General features: G+C 43.7%; 1 protein-coding gene across 7 annotated transcripts in view; it reads right to left on the bottom strand.

Annotated features, from left to right (window-relative positions):
* Nucleotides 1-21,721, bottom strand: part of PML (PML nuclear body scaffold) — a 50,765-nt gene that overhangs the window by 5,417 nt on the left and 23,627 nt on the right. For 5 of the 7 annotated variants that reach the window (XM_020994716.2, XM_020994719.2, XM_078150799.1 and 2 more), the window contains exons 7-9: nucleotides 18,271-18,541; nucleotides 4,892-4,941; nucleotides 2,948-3,095 (exon numbers count right to left, since the gene is read on the bottom strand). In XM_020994716.2, the coding sequence (XP_020850375.1) occupies nucleotides 2,948-3,095; nucleotides 4,892-4,941; nucleotides 18,271-18,541 (469 nt within the window). Of the gene's footprint in view, nucleotides 1-2,947; nucleotides 3,096-4,891; nucleotides 4,942-10,288; nucleotides 17,102-18,270; nucleotides 18,542-21,721 lie in introns of those variants that run through there. The other 2 variants (XM_020994722.2, XM_020994721.2) reach the window with 2 other exon arrangements.

Here is a 21,721-nt window from a genome sequence, read left to right as displayed (position 1 = left end):
AGGAAGAAGGGAAGGAAGGAAGAAGGAAGGAAGGAGGGAAGATTGAAGGAAAGAAGGAAGGAAGGAAAGAAGGAAGGGGGAAGGCATGGATGGGGGTGGGGTGGGGAAGATGATCACATTAGTATTTATTAAGCACCCATTGAGTGTTAAATGTATGTAAGACAATATGGTATGGTGGAAAGAGTCAGTCTTGGAGCCAGGAAGACCTGGGTTTGAGTTCTGACTCCGTCATCCTGGCTGTGTGATTCTGGGCAATCACTTAACCTTTCAGTGCCCTTGGCAGCCATCCGTGACTATCGGTTATAGAAAAGGTGCTGACTTGCACTAGTGGAAGAACTTTCCTCAGCTGGGAGTGCCCTTGGCCAGTGCCTTCCTCAGTCCCATCTCTCTCCCAATCCCTATCCTATGTATGAAATGCCAACCCCCGATCCTTTCTCTGATGAGGGTTCTTCTCGGAATGCTTCAGGGCAGGCTGCATCAGCACCATGCCCAGCCCTGAGCAGGTGTGTAATACATGTTTGTTAATTGAAGGAAATAGGAACCCAAGTGCTAAGCACTTTTTTGGGGTACAAATATTATGTCATTTGTTCCTCACAACAAGCCTGTGATTATTATCCCCATTTCACAGTTGAGGAAATGGAAGAGAACACAGGTTAACTGACTTGCCCAGGGTCACACAGCTAGTAAGTGACTGAGGCAGTTGAACTCAGGGCTCCCTGACTCCAGGCCAAGCGCTCTACCCAGTGTGCCGCCAGCTGCCTCTAAGCGACTGATCGACCTCCCTGACAGCCTCCAGTCAAGGCTTGGGCAGCTGTTTTCTTTTCCCTTCAGTGATACATTGCAGATGTGTCCCCCAGGGGTTTCTTCTAACCATCCTGGAACCTGATCACAAACCTGATTTTGCTCTCAGTCTGGTTTCCCTGCTTGAGGAAATGATGTTAACAACAACAGTGAAAATAACGATAATCTCATTTAACATTTTGATAGAGCTTTAATGTTTGCAAAGCACTTTATGACTATTATCTCATTTGACTGCCTGGTACGTGCTGATCAAATGAGACAAAGTTCGTAAAAAGTGCTTAGCCCAGTGCCTGGCACTCAGGAGGTACTGTATAAAGGTTTCTTCCCTTCCAGACTATGAGCGGCGCATCAGGGGGCTTATTTCAGAGTTTAGGGATTGAAAAGAATGTTGCATTTTCTCCTCTTTAGCAGTATACAGACACTGACTGAAATCCGTCTTTACATACCCATCCTTCCTCACCCCCATCATAGTCCATGGACACTTTAGGATCATGATAATCTTTTTTTTTTTTTTTTTGGTAAGGCAATCAGGGTTAAGTGACTTGCCCAGGGTCACACAGCTAGTAAGTGTCAAGTATTTGAGGCTGGATTTGAACTCAGGTCCTCCTGCCTCCAAGGCCAGAGCTCTATCCACTGCACCACCTAGCTGCCCCCATGATAGTCTTAACTAAGATCCTAGGACTAGAGCTGGAAAGGACCCTGGAGGCCATTTAGAAAGTCACATTAAAACAATAATCAGAGGCAGAATTTGAACCCAGGCCTTTTGACTCTTGAACCAACACACTCTTCTCACTGATCTATAGTGCTTATATCACTGAGCTGCCTACTCATTCAAAAAGCATTTATCAAGGGCCTGCTTGGTATTCCTTAAACATCGTATTAGATATTAAATCTCCCACCTCCACATCTTTGCACAGGCTGCCCTGTAGACCTCACCTCTTAGATTTCTGTTTCCTTTAAAGTTTGACTGAAGGGGTACTTTGCACACGAGGCCATTCTGGTCTTTTCTTGCCCCCTTCCCCACTTGTTGAGGTCTTTCTAAAGTATTTCGTGTTAGTTTTATATTGACTTACCTATATGCATGCTGTTTTCCACAATAAAATGTAAACTCCTTGGAGGGCAAGGGATTGTTTTATTTTTGTTTCTGTGACCCAAATTTGTATATAGCACCACGAGTGCCTTGACTACAACTGGCCTAAGAAATGCTGGTTGAATAAATGCCCATTTCTGGGCCACGCCAGCAATTCAGTCTCCCTTTGGATACGGTGACCAGACTGGCCTGGCATTCCAGGTACTGGCCACCATAGCTGGCCTTAATGGAAAGGAGAGTGGGTTCCATCTGACTTCCATCTTGCCCTTCCAAGCCAAGGCATTCTGTTGTTCGGATGGGCCAGCCTGAATCCTGGACTAAGGCCACAGAAATGAGGATCTGGGATGAGGAGGGACTGTTTTACCCTTGGTTGGTATATTTTCAGGAAAAGGTGACTTGAGCTGAAGAACTAATCTTCCTCCTCTTCAATGTCTATGTGAGGCTGGGCATTTGGGGAACTTGCCTTGCCTCTTAGTATGAACAGCCACCTAGTCCAACATCCACATTTTTTCATATAAGGAAACTGAGGTCTTTAGATGGGGAGGGACTTGCTCAGCAGACCCTGTTTTCCTCCTTGATCTGCTCTCCCCACATTGATGGCAAGACTGGGCCCTATGATCTTTAAGTGACCCTTGGTCAGAGATGCTGCCTGCCACCTGGGCTACTTCCCACCTGTGTGACCTTGAACAAACTGCTTAAATCTCCAGGCCTCAGTTTCCAGAAGGGGACTGACTGTATCAGATGATTTCCTGAGGCCCCTCCCAGCTTTAAATCCCCTGGTCCTATGAAAATGTTGACTTGTGAAATTGGGAATCCAGACACACTTCCTTCCCTCAGGGTGGAAGTCCTGACTTCAACATCCAAATTAACTTCGGGACGCTCAGGCCAAAGGGAAGCGCAAGGATCAGCTGGCTGAAAGAGCATCTCACAGGGCCAGTTTGGGCTGCCTCTCCACATTCACTGGTGACGTACAGGTACCCATTTGGCCTATCCACCCCTTCTGGGACTCTGGAGGTGAGGCCAGAAGGGGAAAGGGGGCACTGATGGGAGACTCACTTTTGCTGTCAACCTTGTAGTCAAAGAAGACCAAAGCTCTGTTTTCATGACTGGGTTCTCTGATGGGGTGGCTGGGGGGGGCTTTCGTGCTGCCTGTGCACTCCACAAGATCTTCTGAGTCACTGCTGTTCCCGAAATCACTGCAGGACTGAAACACAGAAACCACCGTGACACCATCTTTTCATTGAAGAGCAATGTGGGGTGGGGTGGGGGACTACGGGTGTGGAATGTTGCATGCCTGGTGTGTCTTAGTTTTGCGTAACTGTTACAGGGAAGGCTAGCTCTGTGTTGCAGGAGAGCGCAGGGGTATATCTAGAAATGCTGACTGTCATATAAAAACAGAAAGTATCAACAAAATGAATCCATCCATCAATATCCTGAATAGAGCCAGAATGAGGTACAAGGCTAGGGGGAGCACGAAGTGGCAAGAAGGTAACTTGGTTGCCTTACGAAGAAGAGGCGTGAGATGACTAAGGTTCTCCTCTGATGCCTCACCGGGACAAAGAGGCAACCCTGCATTCTCTTAGGCCGTAAGTCAGAAGACTTCAAGTCATGGCAGGTTCTACCACGCTGGGAAAGACTGATTGCCCGTCATCGGAGGGCCAGTCTAGTTAATTTATAGAGAGCTTGATCACCTGAAGATTGATTACCAAGGGGGGATTCCATCCACAAAAAACTTCTTTGCCATGGTGGCCCACTGCAAGTACTCACAAACCATGCATTTTATAAGCTCCAAGTCCTCTTGTTTCTCACCCATCCTGGACGGTGCTCAAGTAGAAATACGGCTTGTTGGAGCTTCCTCCCCACAGAATATCTGTGTCAACTCCATGTCTGTTGGCCCTGGTCATCATGCATCTAGCTTTCGTCAAGCTACTTAGCACTGCCCCTTACCCTGACCTGCCAAGCCCTGATACTGTTCAGGGAGAGCCACGAGTGTTAGCTCACAAGAGTCACTTCCAGCTTTTTTATTATTTTTTTTAAAGATTTATTATTTTTTTCAGTTGGTAAAAATCTATTTTCTCTCCTTCCCACCTCTCCTCTCTCCATCCCTAGTATTGGAAAAAGGAAAAATAAAAACAAAACCCTCATAACATTTGCAGTCAAGCAAAAAAAAAAATTCCACTTTGACCATGACGAAAAAATGTCTTGTTCTACACCCTGAGTCCATCACCTCTCTGTCAGGAGATGGGTAGAATGCTTCATCATGGATCCTCTGGAATCATGGGTGGGTCACTGCACTGATCACAGTTCTTAAGTCTTTCAAAGTTGTCAGTGCTGTTTTGTATAAATTGTTTTCCTGTTTCTGCTCACTTCATTCTGCACCAGTTCACAGAGGTCTTCATAGATTTCTCTGAAGCCATCCCTTTCATCATTTCTCACAGCACAAGACCATCCCATCACATGCATATATCATAATTCATTCTGCCATTCCTCCATAGACGAGCAGCCCCTTAGTTTTCCATTCTTTGCGTCCATGGGAACCAGCTCTTTTAAATAAACGCAAGACACAGGACCCTATTCACAAACCGCTGCTATATCACAGGCAGCTTCCAACTCACAAAAAACGCATCCCCCAAAGTAGCCACTCCCTCCTCATCCCTCCCATGTCCCCAGAGAGTTCTGAGTCAAGATGGCAGAAACTTTTCTGCAAAAAAGCTGGCTCTTTAAGAAAATCGAAAGTGGAGGACAGGCTGTGGAAACAAGGAATAGTCTACAAGACCTGACCCTAGGCCTCTGGTACTAGGCATAAGCATGGATGTTCATGGAATCTTCTTGACTCGGTAGGGCGAGCCTGACCCTGTGAGTATAGGTGCGGGGATCCAGATGTGTTAGGGGAGACTAATAGAGGGCTAAGGGGAGTGGTTCCTTCAAAAAGAACGTGGGGGCTCCCAGAACGAGTGGAGAAAGGAAGACAGAAAGGGCTTACTTGGCTAACGTGCTCACCTCGCTCTCTTCCGACTCTTCAGAGCTGCTGATCACCACGACTGGGTTACCTGCAAAATGGAAAGGGGAATCAGTCAGCCCTGGGGGGTGTTCCAGGAGAATACGGTGTGGACCTCGAGGTGCCCCATGAATGGAGGATGGCTGAACGAAGGGCACAGACCATCGTGCTGTAATGACAACTCTGAGGAATGCAGAGAATTATGGGGACTGAGGTAGAGCAGAGTAAGCAGGACCAGAACAATTTACACAGTGACCACCACATAAAGAAAAACAATGCTGAAAGACTTTTAGGACTGTAATCCGTGCAGCGACCAACTCTGACTTCAGAAGCTTGGATGGTTCAAGTGTCACATGCCTCTTGCCTCTCAGAAAAGAGATGGTGGACCACTGGTTCAGAATAGGACATACATTTTTAGGCATAGTCAATGTGTTGATTTGTTTTGCTTGACTATATTTGCGATGAGGGAGGGTTTTATGGGGGTGTGAATTACATGTTTAAGAAAATAATAAAACGTTATATAGGGATCAGATTTCTACAGCAAGTTTACAAAGCACTCACAGCAGCCTAATGGGTTACATGGCAAATATATTACTATGCCTATTTTACAGATGAAGAAACAGGCTCAGAGAAGTTGACATGTCCCAGGTCATTCCAATATTAAGTGCTGAAACAGAGACTAAACCCAGATCTCTCCTGAGGCTGAGTCCAGCAATCTTTTTTTTTTTTTTTAGGTTTTAATGTTTTATTATAAACAATATTAAACATCAACTCTACCAATTATATTTACTTTACAACTATTTCCAACTAAATACATTTCAGTACATAATTTGTCATAACTCTTTTTTCAATCGCTCTTTCTAATCTCCATTGGGATTCCTTATTTGACTATTCATTTCTGCTTCCCTTTTTGATTTATGGGATCCTGTATTCCCATTGTACAGATGAGAAGCTGAGGCTCAGAGAGGATGACATGTCTGAAATCATATAACTACTAAGTGTTTGGAATTGAGATTAAACCCAGGTCTCTCTTGATGGCAAGTCGAATATTTTATTTTGAAATTTTAAAAATTATATTATTATAAATAACATTAAAAATCAATTCTACCAATTAAGCTTAATTTGCAACTATTTTCATTTAAACACATTTCAGTACACAATATGTCGTTATTATTTTTTTCAGTCTCTCTAATCTTCATCAGTAGTCCTTGTTTTGACTGTCCATGTCCATTTCTGCTGTATATGGTTTGGCAAATGTATGTTCACTCTTTTTGTTTCTGCTTGGCATTATTTCATGGAGTTCTTTTGAGGCCTCACATTTTTTTTTCTGCATGGCTGTGGACACACTGTGTAACCCGCGGGCCTTGGGAAACTCTCTGGGATGTATGGATGAAGTAATAGATCGGTAGCTCCCTTCATTATGGCCACGGTCATGATCCAGTGAGGTGAGAGCCATCAAGACGGGCTGAGGCAGAGCCAGGACACAGAGTGTTGCAATCCCTTGCTATCATCAGCAGAGCTCTGGTTCATCGCCACTCTGTCTAGTCTCATCCCCTGCGGATAGAAAACTCCCGCCACCTTTTACTCACCCAATCCTAGTGAAATGGAATATGTAACCACTTCCTTATCCCCCAGCCCCAAACTCCCTTTTTAAAATCTTAATCCATTTCCACCCTATCCCTCCCGTATTCGACACCATCTGTTTGCCCCTTCCATGGTACCCTATGGAATGCCTGTTACATCATCAACACATTCCCTTTTATTTGGGGACCTCTTTGTCTCCTCCCCCTTCCATCTCCTAACACTTGTAGAAACCTGGCTTGTCTCAGAAGACGCCGCCACCCATCCGCCTGTCCTTTTCAGTTTTGATTGCATCTCCAAGACCCTAGTCCTGAAGGAAGAGTTGAAACGCATCTTGCTACTCACGGCCAGGGGCAGGCTTTTCCTCTGCTGCTACGACTCAGTTATCTCTCTTCCTTTGAGGTTTGCCCTGCCCAAATATATCCCCCAATTCAGATTCTCGCTCTGTTATCAAGCAAATTTCCAGCCCAGCCCTGTCCTCATCCAAGGGAATTTCAAGATATGTGCTGATGCTCCTCCAAAACCCCAAGCCTCTCGGTTCCCTGGCCTCCTGCGCTCTCGTGACGTCCTCTTCCACCCCGCCTGAGCCATACGCTGGGACTGCCACAACTCCAATCTTTCCTAATCATCCACAAGTGTTCCATTGCCTCGACCACAACTCCTTATTATTTCATCTCTCCCCTAAAACTTGTTCTTTGTTCTCACCGTCACCTCCGGTTCTTCTATTACCCTCCCACACGATCACCTCTGCTCTGGCTTCCCTTTCTCGCCTTTGGAATTCTGGTAATACAGTTGACCGGTCTGTCAGTATACCATTCTCTCCTCTTGGATCCCTTACCCTCTCACCCTATCAGTATCCATGCCTTGTCAAATTCCAGCCCTGAATTACTCCTGCCATTGGCCTCTTTTGTTCCTACTCATGTGGTACAGACACAGAGCTAGAGGAAGTCACAGCACTGTACAGACCGGGTCCACCACAAATTTATGTAACCTGATATCAACTGGGTTCTCACTACAGCAAGGCAATCCCTTTACTCCTCTCTACTTGAGGAGTTATATCATCATAGCTGTTACTCTAGACTTTCTCTTTTCTCCTCTATTCTGCTACACTACCTCCTTCCTTACCCTCACAGCCTCATATATTACAGAGAAAATAAAGGCCATCTGATGAGTCCTTCTTGACCCCTTCTCTGTATTTCAAAAGCCCTTGAAAGTATCCTCTAGTCTATACTTCAGTCTCATTGCCAAGGACAACTACTACATGTCCCACGGATCTAATCCCTTCCCCTCTATGGTAGACTGCCCTTATAATCAAGGCCTTCCCCTCTCATCACTTCTGCTCACGAACACACCAGGTTTTCCCCCACTTGAAAGAAAAATCACTTGACCCTACCAGCCCCTCAACCTATCATGATGTATCTCCCTTCCCTTTCTCAGCAAGCAGAGGAGTATGCCTGAATTATAAGGGGACAGAAGGGTATACATCGTAAAGAAGACTGGAAAACGAGGAAGGAGATAGAGGATAAGAAATTTAGATGATGGAAGACTTCTCACACTGGAAGTAGGCCCCCTTTCCCCCTCCCCCCTACCCTGCGGCCTTTCCCTCTGATTGGCAGGTTCCTCCCATCCAATTTCTTTTCAGTGGGGGTGCCCAGGTCAGACTTTATCCCTCTCCAAGCTGAACTCTTAACTCTCTGGCTTTCCTTTAACATGGCCCTATGCCAGGCACCTTCATCTTCCTTCCCCACCCCGACTTTTTGGCTTCCTTTTATGTATTCCTCCCTCCATTAGAACGTAAGCTCCTTGAGGCCAGAGACCGCCTTTCCTTCTGCTAAGGAATCGATCACTGCAACTCTGAAGACAGCTGGGCCAAATCCATATCCCTTTGGTTAGGACAAGACCAGGAGTTGGTATTTCATCCACATTTTCACTGGGCAACTCAAGGCTAAGGGATTCTTCCGATAATAAGTGAGGGTTAGAACCAACCTGGGAGGTCAATCAAGCCTGACTCTCCCACTTCACAGATGACAAAATGAAGGCCCAAAGGGGTTAACTGATCTGCACAAATTCAAACAGATGGCCAGTGGCCATTGTCACATTCAAAGGATTATATATTTAGAACTAGGAGAGACCCAAGTAAAAGGTCTTTGAGTCTCATCCCTTCATTTTACCAATGAGGAAACTGGGGATTAGAGAGGTTAAATAATTTATCTCAGGTCACACAGTTAGTAAGTAGCAGAGTCATAATTTGAACTTGGGTATTGAGACTCTAAATCCAAGGCTCTTTCCACTGTACTGAGATCTCTGGACAGTTAGATTTGTAGTCAGCTCATTCCTTCCCAAGGGCAGGTAGGGGGCGCCATAGTGCACAGAGTGCTGAGCCTGGAGTCAGGAAGACTCATCTTCCTAAGTTCAAATCCAGCCTCAGATACTTACTAGCTGTATGATACTGGGCATGTCACTTAACCTGTTTACCTCAGTTTCCTCATTTGTCAAATGAGCTGGGGGAGGAAATAGCAAACCACTCCAGTGTCTTCACCAAGAAAACCTCAAATGGGGTCATGAAGAGTTGGACATGACTGAAAAATGACTCAACACCATCATCATCATCATCATCATCATCATCATCATCACCATTAACAACGACAACTCCTACCCAGGGATCCAAGAGTTGCTCCCAATGACTGCCAGACTCTCTTTCCTTTACTCACGCTATGCCTCCTGCCTGACCACGTCCTCTCACTTCCCATCCATCCATCTATCCAAGGCCCCCTCATTCCAAACCCAGCCCATTTTCCACTGCCCTCCAGCTATACTAGTATCAAAATCCTTCCCTATCTTCAAGACTCAGCTAAGATCTCACTTCTTGTAGGAAGCCAACCGGCTTTGAACCTTTCCTCCTCTGAAATGATATATAATTTATGTTAAATTACATATACGTATATATATATATAAACAAATACAAAATTCTGTTAAAAGGAAGCTGGGGAGCCTTTCTGGGAAAAACGACATCAACAACAACCTTTATTAAGAGAAACAAAGGTGGGTCTACAGTCTGCCCAGCATGGTCTGAGACCCCGAGATACAAAATTCACAGTTATTTATAGTTTTCTTGATTCATGGATGGTGAAAAAAAACCTTGCTATTGCGCACATCAGTTTTCTTTTACTCAAGCAGCCTCTTGAGAAAACCAGGGTGCTTTTTCATCAGAAGCTCAGGGGAAACAACATACTTTACAATGATTTAGTTACACTTCTAAGGTTAACTAACACACGAATTTCCTTGGGACTACATCATAGTTTGGTTACACAGGTTTTTTACCCAGGACTATATTCTTACTACAAATCACACAGTTAATTCTTATCCTAATGATTATAGCTGATAAAAGATTAGCAAGGCAATACAGAGCAAGGCACTCAATGCCTTGAATATTGATATTTTTCCTTTCAATTCTCCCCTTCCATCATTTTCTCAATTTATTGAGAATTTCATCAATTACAGGCTAAGCATAGCATATGATTCTATAAAGGGCAGACCTCTATAGGGGATGTGAAACTGGAGGCGGCAGTCCCCTACCGAGGCACAAGACTATAGAGAGTTTTCTTTTGGAGCAATGGGTGGTTGGCTTGAGGCTCAGATGGCTCTGGATGAGTTGAGGGACAAAAAGACAGGAACATTAGGATTAGTAGGAAGATGGGGGAGGACCTGGGTAGTCAGGAAAGGGTCATCACTGGGATACATGTGGTCAGGGTCATTAGAAAAATAGAAGGAATTGATCTGGTTCCTTGGGTGATTCAGTGAAAGGATTAACAATAATCTCAGGTGAGACAATAGCAAAATTTAATTGGTTAATTGAGAAAAACAGGGAAACAATGTTAGGCTCAAAGGTGTGACAGATAATGGAACAATATCAAGATTAAATATAGATGTTCCAAATGGCACATTACCATAGTCATTAAAGAGAGGCTAACTGAAAAACAAAACATCTAGATGCTTTAACAATAACTGGAAGTGACTTCAATTTATTTCTTTCAGACAAATCTACGAGAAATACCAACATGAAATATAGTAATGAATGGTCTAAGTATTAAATAAAATTATAATAACAAAACAATACATGAACATTTGTAGCATGAAACTAAACCAGCAAAAGAAAGTTTATTTCTCTGAACATTTATAAAATGTAGAGGGAAAGAAGAGAAATGAAGTGAGCATGCAGCTAAAAATAAATACAACAATCTCAAATAAGTGCAAAAGTAGAAAATTTAAAGTTACGAAAAGAAAAAAATGAAAACAAAGCAAAAAGGTACCGATAAAATAAAGAACAATTCTGACATATCTTGGTTGTGTGACTGGAAAGTTACTTAACCTTTCCTAGTATAAGAAAAATGAAGTGCAGTTATTGCCACCAGTGAATCAAAAATTGATTGGGTTGAGAATTTTGAAGCTACATTGTAACTGCACTGGGTTTAGAGTTAAATAACATATCAAAGATATTAATGTGGATGATTTTAAAATATGCTTTTAAAAATATACTGCTATACGAAATCTTTCTGAGATATTGTGAAATGCTGTTAGTGAGGCCACTTCCCTACTGAGTTATTTAAAGTGACTAAATTGATGTCATTTGGCCATAGTAAGGTTAGTAGCTTATGAATTTGGCTATTCAGAATACAGTGAGATTGTTAAAGAAAAAGTAACAAATATTCATTGGGTTATATTATCCTCTAGGTAGCTTCCTAAAGGGAAGAGCATTTCAAAAGGCATTTCAAATTGTGTTTTCAATTTTTTTTCAAATTTCAAGACAACACTTTCAAATTTTACATATAATTCAATTAATTTCAATTTCAAAAGGAAATGTCAAATTTATCAAATTTTCAAATCCATACAGCACATATAATTTCAAATTTCATTTCATTTAAATTTATCAAAGGGTGGTATCAAGTAATTCCAAACTCAAATTCCATTCAAATTGTCAAATTATTTCAGAAGGGTTACAAATCTCAAAATGTGAATTTTTAAAAGGTGGTATACATGTCATTTCAAAGTCATATTTTATTCAAATTTCAGGTTTTTAAGTTCACAGTTTCATGATATCATTCTAATCAATAAATTTAGTAGTTAAAAAATTTAAGCTGGAGTTAAGATTGAGTCTGCGAAATGAGTCCCTCTGTCTAAATCAATGAAGGCAGGGGTGGGGGTGGGGGGCAAATCTGGGGACAATTTTGTTGAGGATAACTTTGGCAACCAAAGTTGACGTAGCCTTAGATGAGGGAAAGGCCTCAACCCATCTAGTGAGTTGGTCTACAATAATAAGACAGTGTTTGTAAATACCTGATTTGGGTGTGTTAACATAGTCAATTTGGAGATGTCCAAATGGGGTGTGGGCCAAGGGATACCCTCCAAAAGCAACCTTCCTAAAAGAATGACACGTGGAACAGGAAGCACAACATACGATGGGCTACCGAGGAGATCCCTGGGGCTACCCACATTTGGTTGATTGTGTCCACCATTCCCCAAATGCCCTCTTTTGTGAGTTGAAAGGCAAGCTTAATGGTAAAATCTCTTAGTGGCTTACCAGTTCCAGGGATCCATACCTGTTCCATCCGTATCCCAGATACCTGTTTCGCACTGCACTTCTCAGGGGACTCAACTTCTTTCTCACACTTGTTTTTGTTTCTTGATGGCAACATCTTCTAATGTCTAACAAGTCGAGGTTTACTATCTCATGAGGGTTTACTATCGCATGGTGTGCTGGGAGTCAAGAACCAAACCACAAAACTCATCCTCTTAAGAGAGAACAGCAGCTGCTATGGCTTGAGGGTATGGAGGTACTCCCCAGTGGACAGCAGCCAGTTGACAGGTGTCATGTGCCATAGATGGTGGGCCAAAGGGATGGTCTGAGACACTGGAGGAACACTTCAGGTTTCACGCCCTTCTGCTCGTGGCCAAAGAGGAAAAAGGCTGGAAGGTTCAGAGAGGAGAGATCTTTTCAGCCGTCACCAGATGTTCAGACAGCACAGGCAGAGGTTCTGGAGCAGTTAATGGTTTAACAATCTCACCAAAGAATGCAGTAAACTGTCCACAGTAACTTGCAGCTCCATGTAAGGTGTGGAGTCGTTTCTTTGTCTTCATTCAGGTGGTGGTGTTGAATCCCCTTCCAGGTGAATGCAAACAGGTATGGGACAGGTTTAATGACTGAAAACTGAAAAATGCTAAGCATAGTTTAATTGTAGCAAAGCAATTTAGCTGTGTCAGGAATGGTGGAGACAATGATATCCAATTCAGGTACCTAGGAATAGCATAAGAATTAATAGCACAGAGATCTTACATAGAAAGCAATACAGAGGTTGTCATTAGAGGCCAACTTCAATATTTTAGAGTTGCTTTATCAATCATAGATGGTCTAAATTAACCGTTCATTACTAATTTAACTTTGGGGAGCTTTTATATGGAAAACAGCAATAATAACTGTGACAATTTTCTATAATGAACATTAATAGGTAAAACAATATCACTTTTGAGAATATACAAATTATAATTTCAGAAGTGATAAATGGTAATAATTTTACACAAAGATCATTAATTCTGTCAATTAAACAATAAAGATTTTTTAAATGTCCAAATTATAATTTTAAAGACATTGTGATTTAGCTGGATGGCTGATCTTAAAAGCCTTAGAAAAATCAGATCAATTCAGATGGAATCTGTTCAGTAGTAGTGGCATAAATAATAGTAGTTGTTACAAATACACACACACAGAGAAAGAGAGAGAGAAAGAGAGAAAGAGAGAGACAGAGAGAGAAAGAGAGAGAGAGAGAGAGAGAATAAAGTGAATAGTCAATAGTATCTCTAAGTACATACTGAAAGGTACTAATCCCTTGGCACAGAATTGGATGAAGAAAACCCAACCTGTCTTGGGCTGGTCCTGAGGTTTCTCTGCTTCTCATCTGTTTCTTTCTACAATTTTCCCCACAGTTAAAACGATCTAAGGGTTTGCTTTTGTTTGCTATGGACTCAACTGTAGGTGTTATTACAAGAGTCTTTCTTGTTATCCCTTTCAGAAATGCACAGAGCTATGGCTTTGTACTCACTAATACTCCTCTCATGCCACTCAAGGCAATTATTTGTGAAAAATTCTCTGATTTCTGAGGATGCCTGATTTACAAAAGCTGTATTAATGATTTTGGTCTCCTTAGGGTTAATAGGGTCAAGTCCTAGTTCTTTTAGCTCCTTTGCAGATACAGTCATAGAACTGGTTCAGGTCTCTTTCTTTTCTTGCCTAATTTCCTAAAGCGGATAGACAAACACAGAACAAAGTGAAACATTCGCCTATTTTCCCTTTTTGCGAATTTAGTTTCTTGTCAATTTTATATCTTAGATTCCTATCTTTAAGATTTTCTTTTCCCGTTTGAAAACTAAAAGAAAAGGCATAAGTACATTACAGTCAAATCACTGTTTTAGAATCTCCAATCACAAATTTAGTCTCAAATTATTTATTATCTATCTTTCATCTCTACAACTTTCAATGTGGCCAGAGAGAAAAGAGCTACTTGTCTTCTATGAAGACTTTTTTGAAAATTCTTTTTTTTTTTTATAACTTGTTTCTTTTCAGTTGATCAAGCCAAAAGAAAGGGCAGAAGCAAAACACTTGTTGGCTATGGCTTAGCATAAAACACGGAGAACATAAAACAGACACATAAGCGGGCCCTGTGAGGAGCAACAAACATGTCCTATTCTTAATTTTTGAAAAAAGAGAAGTTACAGAAGTTACAGTTGCCTGGTTTCTGATGCTGCAAAATCTTTCTCCATACACTTTTAACTTTCTCTTTAAGTGGAAACCAGAGAGAGGTTGAGATGAAAAATTTAGCAAAAGAAACAGAAAAGAAAAACAGGGCCCTCCTAAGGTCAGAGGCTTACCTGAGCAGCAGAGAGAAAGGAATCAGCTAGGGAGAGGAGTCCAGGTCCGGGGTCCCCCGGAGAAGGAACCAGGTCTGCAGTTCCTGGAACATTCACCGGAGGGTCCTAGGAGCTGGAGTCCAATCCTTTCATCCAGACTGTGCCAATCTTAAATTAAGAATCAAAAAAAGAAACTGGGAAGCCTTTCTGGGCAAAGAAACCAACTTTTATTAAGAGAAACAAAGGTGGGGTCTACAGTCCACCCAGTATGGTCTGAGAAACCCAAGATACAAAATTCACAGTTATTTATAGTTTTCTTGATTCATGTATAGTGAAAAAAAAAAAGCTTGCTACTGCGCAAATAAGTTTCCTTTTACTCAAGCAGCTTTTGAGAAAACCAGGGTGCTTTTTCATCAGAAGCTCAAGGCAAACAACTACATTTTAATATAAAAATTAATATAAAGGTATGATTATTATAGTCACATACTGAAGGTACACACTTTGTAATGACTTAGTTACATTTCTAAGGTTAATTAACACAGGAATATCCCTGGGACTACATCATAGTTTGGTTACACACAGGTGTTTTACCTGGGACTATATTCTTACTATAAATCACAGTTATTTCTTATCCTAATAATTAGAGCGGATAAAAGATGAGCAAAGCAACACAGAGCAAAGCTCTCAAGGCATTGATCATTGATCTTTTTCCTTTCACTTTAAATTATGGTCATTTTTTGGACACATCTGTTCTCTCCCCTACTAGATGGGAAACTCCCTGAGGGCAAGAGTCACTTGGTCTTAATCTCTGCACCCTACATAGTTGCTAAGACCTAACAGGTTGGGTGCTCAGTAGGCGTTTTCTGATTTTGAACCTTGATTGGGCATTCGTACTTTTCTTTGATGGTGATGCCCAGGTCTTAGACTTCAAAACTCCCTCCCAGCATCTAACCAATAGGAGGCCCTTGGTTAATATTTGGTGATTGACTGATGTCACCCTACTTGTCACCATGGCAGGAATTATGATTGCATCATCATTGGGAAGAAAAAGAAACAGAACACAGGGAGTGCCCAGTACCTTGCAAGGGGCATTTCCTTGGGATGCTCCCAGACTGCTTCAAACAGCCAAAGTGACTGGTTCCTAATGCATGAGGAGGTCTGCAGAAGAACTGAGTAATGAGGGCTAGAACTGACATAGAACCTTAAGGTTAGCAAAGCATTTGACAGGTCTCATTTGATACTCACAACAACCCGGTGCTATTATCACCCCCATTTTACAGATGAGTAAGCTGAGAAGGAAAGTGGTTAAATGCATTATACAGGATCATATAGACGGTAAGCATCTGTGGCAAGCTTTAAGATAAGGTCTTCCTGACTCCATATTAAGTCTTCTATCTACTGCACTACTAAGAAGGCTGGGGTATCTTGGGTCAAGCCAGATATCAAGAAAGACCTCCTAACAATTAGGGCAGCCCAACCATGGATTGGGTTGCCTCAGGAAGGAGTGAGATGCCCCTCACTAAAGCTGGATTGAGGATGGGAGGAGAAGTGTGTTAGTGGTACTCCTGGGTCTTTCTCCTTGTTTCCTCATGGTGGCAAGTGGGTTATTCACAGGTGTCTATGACAGTTGGAGGCTGTGGCTTGTGCTGCTCCAAATGTCTTGACTAGGATGTCCCCAAATTAGAAGAGTAAGTGATGATAAAAGCTGTGGTCAGATCCAGCCTAGGGGACTGGTGGGCAGCAGTAGCAGGGAAGCCCAATTATTATTGGAGCCTTGCAAAGAAAAGCCATTTCTTGCTCCCTCTCTCTTCCACCCCCGCTTCCCTGGCTTGGTCTTATGTGACATCTGACATGTCTCCTTAGCAGGCCAGAATGTCACCATGTTCAAAGAAGGTTTGTATTTGCAAATAGCTGAATTACACACCATTATTACAATGGCTATATTGACTCGCTCCCATTCAAGCTGAATAGTATGGGGAGCTAGAGGATCCCAGCATCCCTTGGGTAGGCTAGAGAGCAAAGATCACCAGAAACACAGGATGAGTGAATTGGAGAGTTCTGAGAGATCTGCTGCTGGGAGTCTGGAATTTCTGTCAGTGGGACTGCCATGATCCCAGGCAACCAAGCTTGGAGTCTTCCGGTTATCTGACTCCTTCCCATTCCTCATGCCCCATGGATGATCGACCATGGAATCCTAGATTTTTGACTTCCACTGGTCTCTTCAATCCATTTTTCTCTTTCATTCTTGCTTTTAGTTAAGATTCTTATTAGCCCTCATTCAGTTTATCACAATAACCTTATAACTTGTCTTGCCATCTCAGCCTTTCCATGTTATGGTCTGAAGGGCAAGGCTGCCTGGGCTGAGTGAAAGGACCAGAGTATTGGAAAAGGAGTGTAAACAAATGTTTTTTTTTTTTCTCAGAGTCTGGAGAGAAGGGTAGAGAAGGACCCAGACCCAGAAGGGGTAGAATAGAATTCTTCACATATATGAGGGCTCTCTGAGGAAGCCCAATCTCCAGTTTGGGCTAGGGTAGACTCTGTGTCTCCCTCTGGCACTATGAGACCACCTGGTAGAGAGCTTGGGTAGGAGACCTTCTAATATCCACAGGGTGGTGGTGTCTGTTGTCTTCCAGATTCTTGGCTTGAGGAGATGAAGCTGTCCATGCTTGAATCTGAGGAGGTGGATGAGAGGGAAGGGAGGATGTCCTCAAGGCTGGAAATGGTCATGAACCCTTGGGGGATAGAAGCAAAGGCTGAACATCTGGTGCTTATCAAAGGCTTCCATTCCATTCCATTGAGGAGGACCCCCTTAGAAGGCCCATCTGGGATACTGTCTATTACCTTGAGGAGTGGGAGTGGGGGGCCTTTCCTTTTTTGAGACTGATCCTCCCTATCTCTCCCAACCTGGAAGTGCAGCAGGCACTAGCAGGCCAAATATGTACTGAGGAGAATGAGAGTTTTGCCTGCTTGTCTTTCCAACCTGGGTCAGCTCACCCTTCTTAGGCAGCTCCTGGGGACTGTGAAACTCAGTGAGGTACCTAACATGAGGGCCTCCTACAGCTCAGAACCTCCAGACAATCCGCCAGCCTCCCAAGCAGCAGGGCCTGCCAGGGTGGACCCCAGGCCCGGCTTGGGGGGGGGCTTCCCGAGCTTTTACCCATTCTCCCTCTCATCTTCCTCTTGGAACCACACATCAGCCCTTGCCAATGGATTGGCTGGTGGTGGTCTTCATTTTACATCTATGAACCTTATCATCTAACTAGCCTGGGAGCTCCCCATGGAAGGGAGTGAGGTGGCCTAGCACCACAGCTGGAAAACAGGCTGGAAAGTAGAAAGCATTGAACTTGGGAGTCAGGAAACCTGGGTTTCAGTTTGGATTCTGACACTGACCAGCTGTGAGATCTTGGGCTAATTACATAACCTTTCTTTGACTCAGTTTCTTCAGCTGTAACAATACAATGTAATATAAATGTAAACATGTAAAAATGAATAATAATAATGATGATGATTATGACAGCTAAGATTTCTGTAGCATGTTGAAGTTTGTGAAGCACTTTCGATTTTCTCTCATTCGACCCTCACAACAGCTCTGTGAAGTGTGCATGCTGTTATCACCCCCATTTTATAGATGAGGAGGCTGAGGCTGGGAGAAATTAAAGAACCTGCCCAGGGTCACACAGCTACTAAGAACCTGAGGCAGACAAGACTTGAACTCAGGTCTTCCTGACTCCCAAGTCCACCCCTGTGCCCACCTCATAGTGTAGCGTTTGGCAAACCTCAAAGTGCTCCACTAATGTCTTATTATTATTACTGCCTGATGACTGAGGTCCCTGGACTCAGAAGAGATCTTCGGATATTGCAAAAGAGAACGTGAGCAAACAACACCCTCCTCCTCTCTCACCTTGCCTATTTAGTTCAGAGTGGGCGACACTGTTGGCTTCTGTCGCAGAGCGTGCTTCAGAACCTGGGGCTGGGTTCACCGGGTTGGAGGGGGCATCCATCCTGGGGGGTTGGTTCGCTCCTGAGGTGCTGGCCTGGGGTTGCTTGAAGACCTTATTCGTCTTGTGTCTTTCACTTTCTCCACATTCCTTCTTGATCACCTTCCACGAGTTTAATTTGTTGGGAAGGGATGATTTTCTCTTCCTTGACTGGGCATTAGGAGACTGCCCCTGCTGCAGCGGGGGAAGAGAAAGCACAAAGAGACATGTTCTAGTCACTTGGATGGACCCACAGTAGAGAAGGATGATGTGAGGGGTGAAGGGGAAGGGAAGAGGTGATGGGAAGCCTGGCCTGGGGAGCCCTTCCCCACTGTTTTCCCTGTTCTAGAAATGGTGTTGTGTTTTTTTTTTAAACTATTTCCTTTCCATTATCCCAATCCTGCTCATTCTTATGTACCTGGCTTCCTCCAGAAAGTCTTCCCTGACCATCCCAGGCTTCAGGAATCTCTCCCTTCCCTAAAGTCCTATACCACTAGTAGGCACTGAATCCCACCCTCTGTCACCCTCTTCTCTCTTTTATGTCAATTTGAGCTTTGTCCCTCGAGATCAGGCTACAAGTTGCTCTCCAAGGTTATGGCCTACGTCGTCCTCTCCTTCCTCTCTGCTCCTGTGCTGGGCACATTATTGACACTTAATGAACACTCCCTGCTTCCCTATCCCAGCTCCTTCCCTCATCATCCAGGGAGGGTCACAGGAGCAGGAGTGACTGTGACAATTCCTACAGCTTAGTCCAAACTCCACTCTTAAGCCACGGGCTTATCCCCACAAGGTGCTGGCCTTCCAAGGCTAAGCTTACATCATGCCAAGCAGCTCTTGGCCCCAGGACAGAAAACCTAAGGGCACCTCTCCCTAATGGACATGCTGAAGACACTGTCAGCTTGGCCAAGCTCCCAGTGGGCTGAATGGGTTCAGGATAGAGCTGGAGGCTTTTCCAAAGGGGGACAATTGGCTGGGTTACAGTCACTTTCTGATCTCCCTGCCCAGAAATACTCAGGCCTTACTCCTCTTCCCATTGGTCCACAGTCCTAATTGGACCTTAATATCCTTCTTCTCTGGTCTCACGACCAGGCTACTGCTCCCTTCTGTGGACCACACAGTTCAAGGACCTGAGGGGCAAAAGATGAACATGGGAAGCAGGTTTGGGAGTGGAAGAGGTTTTTATGGAGAGATGGACAAAAAGGCTTACTGTTTCAGTCTTATTGTCTGTGATGTGTCCCTGTTTCTGCACTTTTTCTCATCTTGCTGCAAAGTCAGGAGAAAAAAAGCAGACCATAGGTACGAAAAGGGCCTAGAGTTTACACAGACCCTAACCTGGGCTCTGGATCCTTGCAGGGAGGCAGATGAGCTAATGGAGAGTGGATAGCCTTGGGAATCAGAAAACAACACTTCTATAATGCTTTCCCCAAACGCTGTGGTAGAAACAGAGTACTGATTATTATCCCCATCTTATAGCAGAGAAAACTGATTTTCTGCGAAGTGAAATGACTTGCCTCTGCTCACACAGCTGGCTAAGGGGCTGCAGTGGGATTCAAACTTAGGTCTTTTCTCATCCAATTTCACTCCTCTCTCCACCATCAGACGCTACCTTGCTTCTATCTACTGGGTCACATTCTCTTTTGGCCACATGATAGAGCATCTCCCTCCTTGTCATCATAGCTCCGGCACATGGTGCAGCTCTGGATTTGGAATGGGGGGTTCAAATCCGGGCTCTGCCACTGACCAGCTGGGAGACGTGGGCAAAAGAGCTACAGCTTCCGCATGTGTAAAAGGAGGGAGTTATCCTCTCTGGGCTTCAAGTCCCCTTCCCGCTCTGCCTCCCGGCCTCCCTGACTTCCTTCAAGTCCCAACTAAAATCTCTCCTGCCATAGGAAGCCTTTCCCAATCCCTGAATTCTAGCACCTTCTCTCCATTGACTACTTCCCATTTTACCTCTTCTATAGTTTGTTTGTACTTACTGGTTTTTTTTTTACATGTTGTTTCCCCCATTAGATTGGGAGCTCCTTGAGGGCAGGGACTGATTTTTACCTTTCTGTATATCCCCAGTGCTTAATGGTGTGGAGCATACAGCGGGAGCTTAATAAATGCTTATTGACTGAGTAACATTTTCTGAAACTATAATTCATGCTGTGGCTACCAGATGGATGAGTTCTACTCCCTGAAGACAGAAGGGGGTGAGGTCTTTGTCCATACAGGTCAGATTTATTCAAGATCCCTCCTAGGCTTAGCTTCTGTGATTCTGATCTTATGATTTTGCCTTTGCATTTGAGGTGTAGCATTTTTTCTGCTTTTCTCTGGCTGCTCCCCCACAAAAAACTTCCCCCAAAAAACTATCCTCTGCAAACTTTTGTACAGATGGGGTGTGTGTGTGTATGTGTGTGTGTGTGTGTGTGTGTGAGAGAGAGAGAGAGAGAGAGAGAGAGAGAGAGAGAGAGAGAGAGAGAGAGAGACACCAATGGTTCAGAAGGTTTAATTACTGCATGACAGTGTTTGAATCAGAGGAACACACAGTAATCAACTGAGTTAAGGCTGAAGCCAGATGGGAAGGACCACGGCAAGCAAGAGGCAAGCTACCATGTTTTCTACCAGGGCTGCAACAGAAAATCTCTAACAATGAATTATACAGAGTTCTACTCTCTAATTGTTTAAGGTGCTTGGGTTCACACTTGATCCCACCTAGTCTGTCCTGAATATTACTGTTTTGCTTTTGTAAATTCCCTCCTTCCCATCCCTTTGCCCCTTTCCCTGCATCCCCAACCTCCAAGCTCCAGCAGGGCAGGGGTCATCCTTTCTTCTTCACGGCTCCCCTCCAGCACAATTTAGCAAGCAGTGAACACACAGGGGGCCCCGAAAGACACTTGTAGGTCAATGGATGGATGTTAAGCCAGTATTTCTCCACACAATTCAATTCAATTGAATTCACTCCTTCCCAAATCTATAAGCATGTATTAAGCATATGCTACATGTAAGACATTGAGCTAGATGCTGGAGACACAGATACATTATTTGCCCTCCTATTGACCCCTGAGGACAGGAAAAACCCAGCTAAGAGACCCCAGTTTTTTGTGCAATTATAGGTGCACCCACAGACAGACCTAGCTTTAGCTAATGATGCAATGAAAAAGAATGCTCTATTTGGAATCAGAAGATCTGGGTTTGAATCTGGGCCCTGCTACTTACTATCCATGTGACCTTACTTCACTGAATAAGCATTTATTAAGCACCTGCTACGTTCCAGGCACTGTGCTAAGTGCTGAAGGCAGCTATGGTGGCATCCAGCTCTAAATCTGTGGCCTCTTCTCTCCCCTTATTTCTGACACACTGATCGCTTTTGTCTTAGAAAACCACTTGCAGTTT

The sequence above is a fragment of the Phascolarctos cinereus genome, unplaced genomic scaffold, assembly GCF_003287225.1.
Source record: "Phascolarctos cinereus isolate Bilbo 61053 unplaced genomic scaffold, phaCin_HiC Scaffold_3;HRSCAF=262, whole genome shotgun sequence".
NCBI lineage: Eukaryota > Metazoa > Chordata > Mammalia > Diprotodontia > Phascolarctidae > Phascolarctos > Phascolarctos cinereus.
The sequence above is the reverse complement of the archived record's forward strand: the minus strand, read 5'-3'. Positions and strand labels throughout refer to the sequence as shown.